The sequence below is a fragment of the Nerophis ophidion genome, linkage group LG04 (genome assembly GCF_033978795.1).
Source record: "Nerophis ophidion isolate RoL-2023_Sa linkage group LG04, RoL_Noph_v1.0, whole genome shotgun sequence".
NCBI lineage: Eukaryota > Metazoa > Chordata > Actinopteri > Syngnathiformes > Syngnathidae > Nerophis > Nerophis ophidion.
In genome coordinates this window covers 44,936,898-44,955,272 of record NC_084614.1, presented here as the reverse complement: position 1 = coordinate 44,955,272, position 18,375 = coordinate 44,936,898, and the positions used below count along the sequence as shown (strand labels likewise).

Here is an 18,375-nt window from a genome sequence, read left to right as displayed (position 1 = left end):
TATGTTGTTTCAAAACCTGTATGTACCTTTCAGCATTAATGGTGCCTTCACAGATGCTTAAGTTACTCATGCCTTGGGCATTAATGCACCCCCATACCTTCACAGATGCTGGCTTTTGAACTTTGCGTCGATAACAGTCTGGATGGTTCGCTTCCTTCCCCTTTGGTCCGGATGACACAATGTCGAATATTTCCAAAAACAAATTGAAATGTGGACTCGTCAGTCAACAGAACACTTTTCCACTCTGCATCAGTCCATCTTAGATGATCTCGGGCCCAGACAAGCCGGCGGGGTTTCTGGATGTTGTTGATAAATGACTTTCGCTTTGCATAGTAGAGCTTTAGCTTGCACTTACAAATGTAACGACGAACTGTATTTTAGGGCTTCACGGTGGCAGAGGGGTTAGTGCGTCTGCCTCACAATACGAAGTTCCTGCAGTCCTGGGTTCAAATCCAGGCTCGGGATCTTTCTGTGTGGAGTTTGCATGTTCTCCCCGTGAATGCGTGGGTTCCCTCCGGGTACTCCGGCTTCCTCCCACTTCCAAAGACATGCACCTGGGGATAGGTTGATTGGCAACACTAAATTGGCCCTAGTGTGTGAATGTGAGTGTGAATGTTGTCTGTCTATCTGTGTTGGCCCTGCGATGAGGTGGCGACTTGTCCAGGGTGTACCCTGCCTTCCGCCCGATTGTAGCTGAGATTGGCGCCAGCGCCCCCCGCGACCCCGAAAGGGAATAAGCGGTAGAAAATGGATGGATGGATGGATTGATGGAACTGTATTTAGTGACAGTGGTTTTGGTTTTCTGAAGTCTTCCTGAGCCCATGTGGTGATATCCTTTTGAGATTGATGTCGTTTTTTTGATACAGTGCCGTCTGAGGGATCGAAGGTCACAGTTATTCAATGTTGGTTTCCGGCCATGCCATTTACGTGGAATGATTTCTCCAGATTCTCTGAACCTTTTGATGATATTATGGACCGTAGATGTTGAAATCCCTAAATGTCTTGCAATTGCACTTTGAGAAACGTTGTTCTCTATTTGCTCACGCAGTTGTGGACAAAGGGGTGTACCTCGCCCCATCCTTTCTTGTGAAAGACTGAGCATTTTTTGGGAAGCTGTTTTTATACCCAATCATGGCACCCACCTGTTCCCAATTAGCCTGTACACCTGTGGGATGTTTCTAATAAGTGTTTAATGAGCATTCCTCAACTTTACCAGTATGTATTGCCACCTTTCCCAACTTCTTTGTCACTTGTGGCTGGCATCAAATTCTAAAGTTAATGATTATTTGCAAAAAACAAAAATGTTTATCAGTTTGAACTTCAAATAAGTTGTCTTAGTAGCATATTTAACTGAATATGGGTTGAAAATGATTTGCTAATTATTGTATTCCGTTTATATTTACATCTAACAAAATTTCCCAACTCATTTGTAGAAAAGTGTGGATGTAAAAAAACAGGTCAATAATTTGTAAATTCATTTTGTTTGGAAATTTGCCTGTTTGAAATGAGAGGTTACTAATATACATTAATGGTCCTGAGATCTCTCCAATAAAGTTTTTTATTGTTTCCAAAGTATTTCCATTACAATCGATTGAAGTCTTAAATCTGTATTTTCTCACGATTTTCCTCATGTGTTACTTTTGTGAGAAACATTGTGTTGGGATTTCTATCTATGTTGTCTTTGAAGTCCTCAGTTGAAACTGAGTCTGGAATCATTTCCTCCAATTTCAATCCAAAATTTCAAAGTAATTTCACACTATCAACTCCTTCTTTCATGTTGTCATTATTTACGTTTCCGTCAGAGAAATATTGGAGGTAATCCCACTGAATGCCATTTTGAATAATGCTATTGAGGATGCCCCACGTTGCTCTCATATTGTTCTTGTTCTTGTGTAATAATTGACTTTAATATTATTTTATACATGTTTGCTGTATGTTAGTGAGCGTGTTGCTTGTCTTTAACAACCTTCCCATAGTATTAATAATTGACTCTAATATTATTTTATACATGTTTGCTGTATGTTAGTGAGCGTGTTGCTTGTCTTTAACAACCTTCCCATAGTATTTGCACTTGGTCCAGGCTCTGAACAATCAACATCTTTTACAAAAATGCGTGGTAATTTACCTTCTTTGAAGTTTGATAATTTTCTCCTTTGTTTTAATTCATATCACTCGTGTTGGAGCCATGATTCATGTCAGTCCACCTTGTGCAACAGCTCTCTAAAGTGTGAACACTCCTTTTTAACTGAAGGCTAATTAAGAGATAAGGTCTAATGCAAGTGTAAGCTTTAGAAATTAACATTTACAGGGTGATTCCATAATTTTATTCCTCAGAATTGAGTGATTCCATATATATTTTACTCTGCTTAAAGAAACAATTTAAGTGTTACTGCCTACCAACATTTATATTCTTGAATTCCTTTTAGCGTTTTTAAAGACACAAAGTTACACATTAAAATGACTATGTTTTTGCATAATTTCTTTTATCTTCTTTTTTTTCAGCCAAATTGAACAACTGAATGAAGATCCTATAAGTCTGGTGATTCCATAATTAATTGTCAGGGGTTGTATTTATGAGACCAACAGGCCTCACGTCTGAAAATGTTCTAAATGTTCTCAGGTCATGAATGAACAATGAAGTCTGTTGGTGTTATGTCAACCTCTTATATTATGTTTGCTCCAGGCTATCTTCACACACACACACACACACACGCACAAACACACATACAAACACACACCTGAACGGGAGCACAGAAATAAATGCTTTATTTAATATTTATGAGGGGAAAATGCTGTCTCTCTTCACATCCTTAACAAATTGACTTTCCATCCATCCATTCCCTACCGCTGGTGCCTATCTCAGCTACAATCGGGCGGAAGACGGGATACACCCTGGACAAGTCGCCACCTTATCGCAGAGCCAACACAGATAGACAGACAACATTCACACTCACAATTACACACTAGGGCCAATTTAGTGTTGTCAATCAACCTATCCCAAGGTGCATGTCTTTGGAGGTGGGAGGAAGCCGGAGTACCCGGAAGGAACCCACGCAGTCACGGGGAGAACATGCACCTAGGACTACTCAGGACCTTCGTATTGTGAGGCAGACGCACTTACCCCTCTACCACCGTGAAAAAGATCAATTAGAATAATACATAATGTTTGGTTATAGAGAACATACAAACCCTTTATTTATTAAATCCAAAATATTGAAATTCAACAATTTGGTGCATTTTCAAACAGCTAAAATTACGTGTGTACAAAGCAAACTATAACCTGCTCCCCAAAGATGAACAACAATTTTTTTCAACAAAAGAGGAGAATTATAACCTAATTTAAAACATTTGTATGCACGTACAACACTTAGAACCTTTCACATATCAGTATGTGGAACTAAATTATGGAATGGATTCAGCAAATAAATCAAACAAAAAACCATTATGATTAAGTTTGAGAGACATTTCAAACTACAAGTGTTCACAAAGTACAAGGAAGAACAGTTACAATAAATTTTGTGGACCTGGACAACTGTTTGCAATGTTTGTGATGACCTTGCTCCAGGAGTTTAATCCTTGAGGATGCATGGGGTAAGCACGCAGAAAATGTATAAGATGAACATGCCACTTCATGGGACCTAACTATATGTAGCACGCTGATGGTTATAATAAACTGAAACCAGTCGATTTGGCCCTGTCTGGATGCATTGTTGTCTTTATTTAGGTATTGTGGCATATTCTTTTGTATTTGTACTCTTATTTAGGTCATCACTCTGCTAACTTCCTGCCTCCTTATTTACACACTTCCGTGGCGCTGGTACTGGGAGGCACTATGAGCAGCAACTGCTGGCACTCTGAAATTAGAGTGTGCTCCTATTTAGTGTAGTTGCGTGGCTGCTGATTGGCATTTGTATTTGTGAAGTATTTTCCCTCCTGTCTTGCCCTCAGGTCCTGTCTGCATGTTTTATGCCACATCTCACTGCTTAAGCAAGTTCCATTCTAGTGCATTTTATAGGTGTATCCTGTCTGCTTGTATTTTAGATCGTTTGTGTCTCTATATACCATGGGTGTCAAACTCTTGCCCGCGGGCCAAATCTGGCCCGCCGTGTAATTTAATTTGGCCCTTTAGGCAATATCAATTTAGTCGGAGCCGCTGTAACAGCGCATTGACCGCTAATACTCATACTTGCCAACCCTCCAAATTTCCCGGTAGACTCCCGAAGTTCAGTGCCCCTCCCGAAAATCTCCAGGGGGCAACCATTCTCCCGAATTTCTACCGATTTCCACCTGGACAACTATATTGGGGGCGTGCATTTAAGGCACTGCCTTTAGCGTTCTCTACAACCTGCCGTCACGTCCGGTTTTCCTCCATACTAACAGCGTGTCACATCATATTTGTGGCTTTTACACACACACACACACACACACATGCACAAGTGAATGCAAGGCATACTTGGTCAACAGCCGTACAGGTCACACTGAGGGTGGCCGTATAAACAAATTTAGCACTGTTACAAATATGCGCCACACTGTGAACCCACACCAAACAAGAATGACAAACACATTTCGGTTGAACATCCGCACCGTAACACAACAGAACAAATACCCAGAACCCCTTGCAGCACTAACTCTTCCGGGAAACTTCCAGCAAACTGACCAATAATTAACGTTTAGTCATGCATTTCCTCTTGCTACTTCAAGGCTTGAATGTTTGGTTCATTCATTATTGTTATTTTATTTTTAAATGTATTATTAGCCTGTGGAAAAAATTTGATTGCAAATAGAAAAAAAGGCATACAATTATTTAAATTTTATTTGATATGCCATTGATATTTTATATTATTATTATTATTATTATTATTATTTGAAACTGGATTTTGCATGTCACTAAAGTTATATAAGCCTTGCTTGTTCAATATTTAATGCAAAACTTGTTTGGGTCCCTATTAAAAGGTTCATTTGTTCAACCTTGGCCCGCGGCTTTGTTCCGTTTAAAATTTTGGCCCACTATGTATTCGAGTTTGACACCCCTGCTATAAATCCATTCTGCTTATACACCAATGCACAAACAGATAGATTGACCGACCTCCGGCCAAATCCTTTTAACCCACTGTGGCTCCAGAGTCAGAAACGTTGAGGACCCCTCCTGTAAGGTAACAGTACTTGTACTTGACTACAATCTTTGGCTGCTCTACCCACCCCTGGGGTTACATTGGAGCATGCTGCATATATCACCGATAAATGTAAGATGTATCTTAAATTACAAATTATATATATGTACAGTAAATAACAGTAGTAAATTCATTGGGTAATCTGAGTCAAAAAACAATGTAATTCAAATGATCCATTTTTATTTAGAGTGTTCACTGGCTGCTAAACCATTAACTAAATTGAGATTTATGTACCCTGAATTTTAATGTTAAAATTATGTAGGTTTTAAGAGCAGTGAAAGTGTTTATACGTGTGTGAAAGATTTGGGGATGGCTTATAAATACTTTAAATGCATTTAATATTCATATGATTCCCAAGATAGTAGATTCCTTACTTTTGGAAATCTACCACAGGGGTCTGGAATGTAACCACCTGCAATAATCAAGGGACCACTGTATTGCAATTGTACAGAGAGTGAATCAAGTTTCTTGCCACATAAATGTTAAAAATTGCTGTCTCTTTCGTAACTTTTGACTTTATGTACTGCATTGTTAAAAAAAAAAAAAGAAGCAGCGGCGTTCAAATTGATATTGAGTCACAAGCAGGAATATAGAGCAGGAATGGACGGATAAAAAAACATACTGAATGACAAGTTTAGCTTGGAATCTCTGTTAGGTCGCTTTCTCCACAATACCAAAGTTATTTCCATCCGCAGTCGCTGTGACTTGATTTGTCACTGGAATTCTTAACTGCTAGCAGAGTATTGGCCGGTCTGTGTCTTACAAGCAACGTTTTTTTCTAAAGTCGCTTGCAAAGTTTGTCAGTCACATTTTTTGGGCTATTTTTTTAACGTGTAATTGCTTATCAAGGCTTGCTTTTCTTGTTGCCCACAATAAGGACACATTATATAGAAAAGACAAACTAAACTGTTTGCCTTTTCTATATAACGTAATGTGTCCTTGTTATTGCCGCCCCCGGAAACACACAAACGGAAATGACGCATTTGCAAATACGCCACAGCCCAGACTGACAGTCTAACAAGTGACAAGCATAAAAAAAGTCTGTAAAAAGTAGTGTTTGTATATAGAAATCTACCAACCCTGTTTGTATATGAGTTGGGAAATTGTGTTGGATGGAAATATAAACAAAATACAATGATTTGCAAATCCTTTTCAACCCATATTCAATTGAATGCACTACAAAGACAAGATATTCGATGTTTCAACTCATATTTTTTTTTTTTGCAAATAATAATTAACTTAGAATTTCATGGCTGCAACACGTGCCAAAGTAGTTGGGAAAGGACATGTTCACCACTGTGTTACACCACCTTTTCTTTTAATAACACTCAATAAACGTTTGGGAACCGAGGAAACTAATTGTTGAAGCTCTGAAAGTGGAATTCTTTCCCATTCTTGTTTTATGAGGAGCTTCAGTCGTTCAACAATCCGGGGTCTCCGCTGTCGTATTTTACACTTCATAATGTGCCACACATTTTCGATGGGAGACAGGTCTGGACTGCAGGCGGGCCAGGAAAGTACCCGCACTCTTTTTTTACAAAGCCACGCTGTTGTAACACTTGTCTTGCTGAAATAAGCAGGGGTGTCCATGATAAGGTTGCTTGGATGAAAACATATGTTGCTCCAAAACCTGTATGGACCTTTCAGCATTAATGGTGCCTTCACAGATGTGTAATTTACCCATGCCTTGGGCATTAATACACTGCCATACCATCACGGATGCTGGCTTTTGAACTTTGCGCCTATAACAATCCGAATGGTTATTTTCCTCTTTGTTCTGGAGGACACCACGTCCTTTGTTTCCAAATATATATTGAAATGTGGACTCATCAGACCACAGAACACCTTTCCACTTTGCATCAGTCCATCTTAGGTGAGCTCGGGCCCAGCCAAGCCGGCGGCATTTCAGGATATTGTTGATAAATGGGTTTGGCTTTGCATAGTAGAGTTTTAACTTGCACTTACAGATGTAGCGACCAACTGTAATTACTGACAGTGGTTTGATCAGGGGTGTCAAACTCAAATGCAGAGTGGGCCAAAATTTTAAACGGAACAAAGCCGCGGGCCAAGGTTGAACAAATTAACCTTTTAATAAGGACCCAAACAAGTTTTGCATTAAATATTGAACAAGCAAGGCTTATATAACTTTAGTGACATGCAAAATCCAGTTTCAAATAATAATAATAATAATAATAATAAAAAATATCAATGGCATATCAAATAAAATGTAAATAATTGTATGCCTTTTTTTCTATTTGCAATCTTCTGAGGTAAATATAATTTTTTTTCCACAGGCTAATAATACATTTGAAAATAAAATAACAAACATTCAAGCCTCGAAGTAGCAAGAGAAAATGCATGACTAAAACGTTAATTATTGGTCAGTTTGCTGGAAGTTTCCCGGAAGAGTTAGTGCTGCAAGGGGTTCTGGGTATTTGTTCTGTTGTGTTACGGTGCGGATGTTCACCCGAAAGGTTTTTGTCATTCTTGTTTGGTGTGTGTTCACAGTGTGGCACATATTTGTAACAGTACTAAAGTTGTTTATACGGCCACCCTCAGTGTGACCTGTATGGCTGTTGACCAAGTATGCCTTGCATTCACTTGTGCGTGTGTGTGTGTGTGTAAAAGCCACAAATATTATTTGACACGCTGTTAGTATGGAGGAAAAGTGGACGTGACGACAGGTTGTAGAGAACGCTAAAGGCAGTGCCTTAAATGCACGCCCCCAATATAGTTGTCCAGGTGGAAATCCGTAGAAATTCGGGAGAATGGTTGCCCCGGGAGATTTTCGGGAGGGGCACTGAACTTCGGGAGTCTACCGGGAAATTTGGAGGGTTGGCAAGTATGAGTATTAGCGGTGAATGCGGTGTTACAGCGGCTCCGATGCTGTATAACACCGTCGGGCCAACTCTAATGCTAAATTGATTTTGCCCAAAGGGCCAAATTAAATTACACGGCGGGCCAGTTTTGGCCCGCGGGCCAGAGTTTAACGCCCATGGGATGGATGAAGTGTTCCTGAGCACATGTAGTGATATCCTTCACACACTGATGTCAGTTTTTGATGGAGTACTGCCTGAGGGATCAAAAGTCCGGAATATCATCGCTTACGTGCAGTGATTTCTCCAGATTCCCTGAACTTTTTGATGATTTTACGGACCGTGGATGGTAAAATCCCTAAATTCCTTGAAATAGCTCGTTAAGAAATGTTGTTTTAAAACTGTTCGACAATTTGCTTACAAATTGGTGACCCTCGCCCCATCCTTGTTTGTGAATTACTTAGCATTTCATGGAAGCTTTTTTTATACCCAATCATGGCACCCAACTGTTCCCAATTAGCCTGCACACCTGTGGGATGTTCCATATAAGTGTTTGATGAGCATTCCTCAACTTTATCAGTATTTATTGCCACCTTTCCCAACTTCTTTGTCACGTGTTGTTGGCATCAAATTCTAAAGTTAATGATTTGCCAAAAAAAAAAGCGTTTATCAGTTTGAACATCAAATATGTTCTTTGTAGCATATTCAATCCAATCCAATCCACTTTATTTATACAGCACATTTAAACAACAATAACTTTTCCAAAGTGCTGCACAGCCATGTTAAAAACAATATTAAAAAGACAATATTATGCTCCACCAATGACTGAATAAAAACAAAAATAAATAAATATAAAACCAATATAAAAAAAAAACAATATAAAAACAAATATGATTAAACACTATTTTAAAGGATAAAATCAATTAAAACAGTAAAATACAAATCAAAGTGTATAAAAAACACAGAGGACCACACAACTCACGTAGTGTTAAAAGCCAAAGAATAAAAGTGGGTCTTAAGACGAGAATTAAAACACTCCACTGTGGAAGCAGTTTGAATATGGAGGGGGAGAGTGTTCCAGAGCTTAGGGCCGACCACAGAGAAGGCCCTGCCTCCCCTGGTCTTAAGTCTGGTCTTGGGCACCACGAGCTGGAACTGGCTCTCGGACCTCAGAGCGCACGCAGGAATGGAAATTTGGATGAGGTCCGAGATATATTGAGGTGCCAGTCCATGTAAAGATTTAAAAACAAACAGCAATGTTTTAAAATCAATTCTAAAATGAACAGGGAGCCAGTGCAAACTCTGAAGAATTGGGGTTATATGCTGGCGTTTCCTGGCCCCTGTTAAAAGTTGTGCTGACAGAACAGAATATGGGTTGAAAAGGATTTGCAAATCATTGTATTCTGTTTATTTTTACATCTAACACAATTTCCCAACTCATATGGAAATGGGGTTTGTAGGTCGAAGATCAAGATGTTGAGTAAATACCTTGATGGTTGTCTTTTTTGCGGACAGGGCTTCCATCCTCCGGACTCTCTGGTAAAGTACTATGAAACCAGTGACGATGCAGGTGTTGGACCCCCAGACTCCGGGATGTCGGCCATTGTTGCTCGACCTTGGCCCTCCCATTGGATACAGACTGCACCGCGGCCCATCTGGAACGCCCCCTCACGCCCAAACCTGCAGTCCACAGGGTCGTCGGAGGTGCTGCGATCGCCAACAAAGGAGGAAACACCGGAAAGCTTGGCTGAGCTACTCTGATGTTGGAGCGCTGCATGAGCAGGATGCTGCCCGCCATGAGGTAGGCGATGCCCAAACACAGAAGGAGCAGCTGAGCCCGCTTCAAGGGGCAGTGGAGCCTGGAGAGCAACGCCAGTGCCATGCCCGCTTCTGTTACAGTCTCTCATCCAAAAGGAGGGCCATTTCATGGATTAGGTGAGAGAATGACAGCTCTGGTAAACTACTTACAACTTCATTAACTTGGCAGGAAGTGGAGTTTCTGGCAGCGTCGCAGACATTTAGTTTCGCTTCTTCGCTGGCACCGGGATCCAAAAGTCAGATGGAACAATGGATGCGTCACAGCAGAGAGGAATTGAATATCCAAGTCAGTGGTCACTAACTCCAGGATGATCCTTGCGGGAGGCACACAAACACACATACACATGCACTGTAAGCATCTGAATTTAAAGAGGATATATATTTAGGTTACGCCTATGAAAAAGTACTAGAGGATTAGACACAGTTTCATTTGAAATATGTGCGGCTGTCTTGCATTATCTTGCAACATCTCCCTTGCTGTCAGCATTGTTGGTAATTTCCCTTCTCATGTTTGTTTCTGATTCATTAAGCAGCCTTTGCAGTGACAGTATTCTACTGAACAGTGCTGTGCTGCTATTGCAGAAATGTTATAAACTATTTTTAATCCGGATTATTTTTTTAGGGCAGATGTTTCATTTTCTGCAGCAGTTAGTGATGATGATGCGATGTTAGATTATCTTCTCTATCTGGGACTTGTGAAAGTGACATAATGTAAGATAAAACCACTTTGGAAAACGCATTAGGAGTGCTTATGAACTGAGAATTATGACAGTTGTATGATGACCTGCACTTTTTGCTTCAGTTTGGGGGGAATTTTAGCAATGTATGAAAATATTTCCTGAAATTCAATTTAAAGTAGGGGGTGCAAAAAAAAATGTATACGGCAATATATCCCAATAGTTATTCCTGATGATGTAATATATATTTTTTATTTCTTAATACAGAGGTCTGTGATGTAATAAAGCTGCAATATTTATGATTTGGTGCATCCATTATATAAAAAAAAGAATGTTTGCAAAAATTGTTAATAATTAATCTCAGCTGTGGTCAGTACTTGTAATGTCATGACAGTGGCACATCAGTCGGTTGACTGAGTAGGAGGATTGTTAAATAAGCACAATAGCAAGCGCAATCCATTATTTTTTTGTCTTGAATTGCCGCCGGGTATATAGTATGCGCCTGCCTACAATTACTGCTGGGTCAAACCCGTTTCGCAAAATAATTAGCGCATGCTTAGCATTACTGCTGGCTCAGGATTAACACCGGGTCAAACTCGTTTCGCAAAATATTATTTTTATTGGCGCATGTCTAGAGTTTCCGCCGGGTCAAACTCGTTTCGCAAAATAATTAGCTCATGCCTAGAATTTCCGCCGAGTTAAACTCGTCACGTCACGAGTGACACTTCACCTGTCATCATTTTCAAAATAGAGGAGGCTGATTTCAATCATTTGAAATCGCATAAAGGGATGAAGATTAAGAGCTATTCAGTAGGATTGAAGGTCCAAGCTATTGAATATGCTAAAAAGAACATTAAGCAGCTATGTTTTATTAATATACCGTAGCTGCGTGTGTCAAATATGAGTAATTAAATGACTCCGGAGTAGAGACCTTCTCAAGTACTGTAGTCCTGTACAATGACGCTTGTTTGCCACTAAAGCAAGTTTGGTTCAACGATGCGTCCCCAACGTTTCCTGTGATTCTCTGACAAAACCAGGAAAATGCAACATGTGTACTACCAGCATTATTATGTCATTATTATGTCCTGAGTAGACCTGGGTTCAATCCCGAGCTCGGGATCTTTCTGTGTGGAGTTTGCATGTCCTCCCCGTAAATGCGTGGTACTCCGGCTTCCTCCCACCTCCAAAAACATGCACCTGGGGATAGGTTGATTGGCACCACTAAATTGGCCCTGGTGTGTGAATGTGAGTGTGAATGTTGTCTGTCTATCTGTGTTGGCCCTGTGATGAGGTAGCGACTTTTTCAGGGTGTACCCCGCCTTCCGCCCGATTGTAGCTGAGATAGGCACAGCGCCCCCTGCAACCCTAAAGAGAATAAGCGGTAGAAAATGGATGTTTGGATGGATGGATGGGTTTAGCACTTTTATTTTAGTTACACCTCTTGTCTGCCTCCACCACTCCTCTGGCCGTCAGATGTTTCTGATTGGCAATCTGGGTACACCTGTTCTAGGTTACCAATCAATAGATCAGTTGTATGTGCCCTATCAAGTTTGCACGATATTTAATACACGCCAACCTTTGGTAGGTCAGGCTCATAGTCTTGGTAGATCACCAGCAACACACTGATAAATAGTACATGCAATTTCAGAGTTTGCACACTAGGTACATTAGACCTGACAGTTCATGTGCTAAAATCAGACCCTACCTGATTTTAAAATGTTGCCCCCACCAATTCCCCCAGATTATGCACAGCCCTGCAATTTTTTCCTATCTCGACCATTTGAATTTTGTGCATTGCTTGAACTCATAAAGTCCCTCAAGTATTGGAAAATGTGGCTTCTCCAAAATGGCGACAAGTAGAGTAAGCCAGCTCAATTCCAAAAGCCCATTTTTTTTGCCACGAAAGCTCAGTTTAAAGACGTTTAACACTTTGAATATTTTTTGTGTGTCCAATGTTAAATTGAAACTGTTTTTTGCTATATTTATTCTCTGTATTCTTACAAAAAACATGCAAACCAAAAATGTGGGTGGTTGTGACTACACAGCTTCCCCAAAACAGCAGTGTGCCAGGAAGCCAGCTCACTTCCACTTGTACATTTTGTGCCATTAAAGAAAAACATTATAGAATTCAAACATGTTAACAGGGTGCCAAAAATTACAATTTAACTGTTGTTATTATAGTTTCTCCATCAATTTATACAAAACCAGCGACAACATATTTTGGAGTGGATGTCATGTGACTATGTAGATGCTTCCAAAGTGCTATGAAAGCCTTTTTTACATCAATTCAACAATTCTAATACTTTAATAAGGTGTCATATATAATTATTCTTCTGCTCCTACTAAATTTTGTCATTCAATTCATTTATAACAGGCTTTTAGACCTACAATTGTTATCGATAGCTTGACAAAAATGCTACTACATGTCACTGTTTCAATGATTAGACATGAATGTGTGTTCTTTGTTTAATTCAGAGTTAATTATGTTACAAATCTACGTATTAAGTTCCATCCATCTATTTTCTACCGCTTTTTCCCTGAGTGGTCGCGTCGGGCAATGGTGCCTATCTCAGTTACAATCGGGCGGAAGCCGTGGTACACCCTGGACAAGCCGCCACTTCATCACAGGGCCAACAGATAGACAGACAACATTCACACTCACATTCACACACTAGGGACCATTTAGTGTTGCCAATCAACTTATGACTTATAAGAAAAAAATCCATTCACCACTGGAGTGTATTAATTAACTCATAATGTTCTATATATGGTGAATAATCATATTCATCTTGGAGAAAGAAAACCTTCAAGTTTGAGTACACAGTGGTATTTCAGTTTGAGCACACGATAAGATAAGGCCCCTTAGTTTAATATTCGCATGTGAATTGGATCAGTTCTCGTAGGAAGGAGGCCCTCATTGGGATTTAGGAATGCAAAAGTGATAGCCATATCCTTGAGAAAAGACTACCTGTCCAGCTCAACGTCAACATGTTGTTTTCTAGACACTTACAAAGGAACATCTCCTTTTATGGTCAGGTGGTATTGTTTAGCCTTAGGAGCCTGTTTACACTAAGCCGGATAAGGATATCCAGGGTAAATCCCACCTAATCTTATCCATGTCCACACACAACAATGCCACTGTTTAAGACCCCCACGTCCCCTCCGTCCACCGGCACAACACGACCTAATACGCATTCGCCATTCGAAGGTTTTCTTGCCGTCTGAGTTGTGTTGTATCCGAAATAGCTGTAATCGCTTTCTCTTAAGTTATTCATGTGTGAATTCCACAACCGTCTGTAAAGACGAAAGGAGAAACACGAGTATGTCTGCATGACTCGTCTTAATATTTCCAATGTTTACCTCCGAGTTACGAAACCGTTTTTTTATGAAGCTGGCTGTGTCGTGTTCTTTTTGATGTCACTTCCTGTTTGGGGCGCGGTCTTTCTGGTGTCACTACGTCTCCGAACTCAGTTTGTAAACAATCAATGAGTCAATACAAAGCTAAGAGCCGGAGATTCAAGAAATACACGGCACACTTACGAGTGTAAAAATTTTTCCGAGGAGGCAAACCTTAAACGCTAGTTTAGTGTGTCTGAAACAGGACTTAGGCTAAATAATTATTCATAACCAAAATCTCATTTTAAAGACATTTTACAGTTCAAACACATTAATAAGGTGCCAAAAATGACAATTTAAATGTTCTTATTATAGTTTCTCGATCAAATTATACAAAACAAGCGACAACATATTTTGGAGTGGATGTCATGTGACTATGTAGATACTTCCAAAGTGGCCATGTGTCAGGTAAGCGAGCTGATTTCTAAAAGCTTATGCTTTGCTATTAAAGCTTATTTTACGTCAATTCAACAATTCTAAAGCTTAATAAGGTGTTTAATATAATCCTTCTTCTGCTCTCACTACATTTTGTCATTCAATTCACATAAAACAAGCATAGGACAATAACATTGTGACCTCGGACTATGTTAAGGTAACGTGTGGAGTTCCCCAGGGTTCGGTTCTTGGCCCTGCACTCTTTAGTATCTACATGCTGCCGCTACGTGACATCATACGCAAATACGGTGTTAACTTACTCTACATGCACCTAAAGCTGACCAACATGCCGGATTGTAGTCAGCTGGAGGCGTGTCTTAATGAAATTAAACAATGGATGTCCGCTAACTTTTTGCAACTCAACGACAATAAAACGGAAATGCTGATTATCGGTCCTGCTAGACACCGACATCTATTTAACAATACCACCTTAATATTTGACAAGCAAACAATTACACAAGGCGACTCTGTAAAGAATCTGGGTATTATCTTCGACCCAACTCTCTCGTTTGAGTCACACACTAAGAGTGTTACTAAAACGGCCTTCTTTCATCTCCGTAATATTGCTAAAATGTGTTCCATTTTGTCCACTAGCGACGCTGATATCATTATCCATGCGTTTCTTATGTCTCATCTCGATTACTGTGACATATTATTTTCGTGTCTCCCTATGTCTAGCATTAAACGGTTACAGTTGGTACAAAATGCGGCTGCTAAACGTTTGACAAGAACAAGAAAGTTTGATCATATTACGCCTATACTGGCTCATCTGCACTGGCTTCCTGTGCACTTAAGATGTGACTTAAAGGTTTTACTACTTGCATATAAAATACTACACGATCTAGGGCCAGCCTATCTTGCTGGTTGCATTTTACCATATGTCCTGGCAAGAAATCTGCGTTATAAGAACTCCGGCTTATTAGTGATTCCCAGAGCCCAAAAAAAGGCTGCGGGCTATAGAGCATTTTCTATTCGGGCTCCAGTACTCTGGAATGCCCTCCCGGTAACAGTTAGAGATGCTACCTCAGTAGAAGAATTTAAGTCCCATCTTAAAACTCATTTGTGTAGTCTAGACTATAAATAGACCCCCTTTTTAGACCAGTTGATCTGCCATTTCTCTCCCTTGTGTTATTTAATATGTCAAATAAATGAACAGTCTCCCCCCTTCTCCCTTGTGGAGGGGGCAGGGGGACACAGGTCCGGTGGCCATGGATGAAGTGCTGGCTGTCCAGAGTCGGGACCCGGGGTGGACCACTCGCCTGTGCATCGGTCGGGGACATATTTGCGCTGCTGACCCGTCTCCGCTTGGGATGGTTTCCTGCTGGCCCCACTATGGACGGGACTCTCACTATTATGTTAGATCCACTATGGACTGGACTTTAACAAAATTATGTTCGACCCACTCGACAGCCATTGCTTTTGGTTTCCCCTAGAAAGGGGGGGTTGCCAACCAATGCGGTCCTGTCCAAGGTTTCTCATAGTCATTCACATCGACGTCCCACTGGGGTGAGTTTTTCGTTGCCCTTATGTGGGCTATGTACCGCGGATGTCGTTGTGGCTTGTGCAGCCCTTTGAGACACTTGTGGTTTAGGGCTATATAAATGAACATTGATTGATTGATTGATTGATTGATTGATTGATTGAACAGGGTATTAGACTTACAATTGTTATCGATAGCTTGACAAAAATGCTAATAAATGTCACTGTTTCAATGATTTGACATGAATATGTGTTCTCTGTTCGATTCAGAGTACATTATGTTGCACATCAACTTGTAAAAAAATAACACATTTACCAAGAACAATGTCATGTGTAGACATCTTTAACACGGGTAGTATTAAGTCGTATACGTGGAATATCAATCATTGTTTATCAATGACTGACGCTTGGAAACTTTTTCTGTGCGACAGTTGATTCCTGCGAAGTTTCCATTAAAATAAACACTTAATAAGCCCACATCCATGTCGTCTTGTCGTATCTCTTGTACGGACACTACAAAGTCAGGGTGGTGTCTTCGCATAAACGCAACAGTTTGCCGAACAGTGAGTGAGACGATGGCGACCCTGCTTTATTGGAGCAGTGAAAGGTGAACACACACACACACACACGCAGAGGGAATTTACAGCTCTGCAGTCTGCCATCTCTCCTCACAATGCACAAGACAAGGTTTTGAATGTGTTACCTTCAGTGCACGCAGGACAGGAGCGAAGACGTCGTCAGGTCGTGGTCGTCGCGTCTGATATTCCTGTAAAATCTTTCCCCTGCAGCTTTCTAGCGTAGCAAAGCAACGTTTATATAAGCTCGCTCTCTCTCTCCCTCTATCTCTCTCTCACACAAGCTTGTTTTCTTCAAACTGCTCTGAGACGCTTGCACAGTGTGTGTGCGTGAGTGTGCGTGTGTGTGCGCGTGCATGTGCGTGTGCAGTGGGAGTCAGACTCATTTGCATTGGTGATGCGCGCGCGTCATCGTCCCTACCACTGTCCGAACCACTGAGTAGTGTGCATCAGTCCTCCAGCAACACAACACACCAATGCAGTGGTTTTCAATTATTTTCTGTCATTCCCCGCCCGCCCCTCACATAAAGGGCTGAAATTTATTTATTTATTTTCTCGCTGCTAATATTTATTGACTCATCCGTACAAACCGCCATACCACTAGCAGGCTCCAGCATACTGCTTACAGTCACCTGATAAAACATAGGCCATCTCCACATGAACACGGAGAGTTTCAAAAACACATATTTTGGGGTTAAAACCATCTCTGTCCACTAGGGGTGTAATGGTACGTGTATTTATATTGAACCGTTTTGGTTCGGTACGGGGTTGTACCGAACGAGTTTCTAACCTAAAGTCTTAACAAGCTGCTTTGCTTCTTCTGCCTCTGTCTCATCACCCAGCATTGTCCCACCCACACAACCATCTGATTGGTTACATACAAAGCCAATCAGCAGTGCGTATTCAGAGCGCATGTAGTAAATGCTTCAGCGTCGAGCAGATAGGTGTTTAGCAGGTGAGCATAAGGCAGCGTACTCTCCCCAAATGATAATAAACATCTCCCAATCAACAACTACTAACATCACTATGAGCCCGTTGACCTTCTAGAAACTTAAACTGTAGCTCAGCTCGCTCGCAGTTCTGGCTTGAGGTTAAGGCTAATTAGCTTTTAGCGTAACGTTAGCTTATTTTGCGGTGTGTGTGTGTATGTTTTTGTGTGTGTGTGCGTGTGTGTGTCTGTGTGGGTGCGTGTGTGTGGGTGTGTGTGTGTTTTACGGACAGAAAAGCTTTGAATGGCAGGGTCCCTGCTATCACATGTTAATAAAAATATAATATTTACATAATAAAAACCAACTCCAGGTTTCCCAAATGCTGTGATAAATTAAGCATGATGAGTTGACTTGAAACTGTTCAATGTTGCACTTTTTATACGGAGAATAAATTTTTTGTCGTTTTATTTAGTCCGAGCAACAATTTCAGGCAGTTTAATGTTGATTAACGTGGGCAAAATTATTATAGTGTTCCCAATGTCAAAAGTATAAAGCCATTGTTTACAAATTTTGGAAATAAATAACCAAAAACTTTATATTTTTTTTGTTTTTTTACTGTCCCGAAAATGAACCGAACCGTGACCTCTCAACCGAGGTACGCACCGAACTGTTTTTTTGTGTACCGTTACACCCCTACCGTCCACACAAGTGTAGTTTCAAAACGGACTATGTCAGACCTGGGAATAATTAAGGCCCGGGGGCCACATGCGGCCCGTTAAGCTCGCCGGGCATTCTCAAATAATAGTTTTAGATGTTTAAGATGTAAAGTGTAGCTGCCATTATGATGTACCTCATGTTTTCTAATGAGCGGAAGTCTTGAACTGTACAAAGTATTTCAGTGGTTAGAAACTGCGCTTTTGCATGACAAAATAGTAACTATGGTCATCTAATTACTTACTATGGTCGTGTAATTAGTTACTATGGTAATATAAGTGAGGAGGCACCAAGCAGTGTGGGTGGTGAGTGTTTCCACAGAGTTTTTCCAGAGCAGCCAGCCTGAAATGTGGGTGTCAGGCAAA

At 40.6% G+C, this 18,375-nt stretch overlaps 1 protein-coding gene across 1 annotated transcript in view; it reads right to left on the bottom strand.

Annotated features, from left to right (window-relative positions):
• Positions 1-16,794, bottom strand: part of LOC133551448 (sialate:O-sulfotransferase 1-like) — a 146,175-nt gene extending 129,381 nt beyond the window's left edge. The window contains exons 1-2 of the mRNA XM_061898154.1: positions 16,496-16,794; positions 9,476-10,119 (exon numbers count right to left, since the gene is read on the bottom strand). Of these exons, the coding sequence (XP_061754138.1) occupies positions 9,476-9,869 (394 nt within the window). The 5' untranslated portion in view covers positions 9,870-10,119; positions 16,496-16,794. The remainder of the gene's footprint in view (positions 1-9,475; positions 10,120-16,495) is intronic.
• Between the last annotated feature and the right edge of the window lie 1,581 nt (positions 16,795-18,375).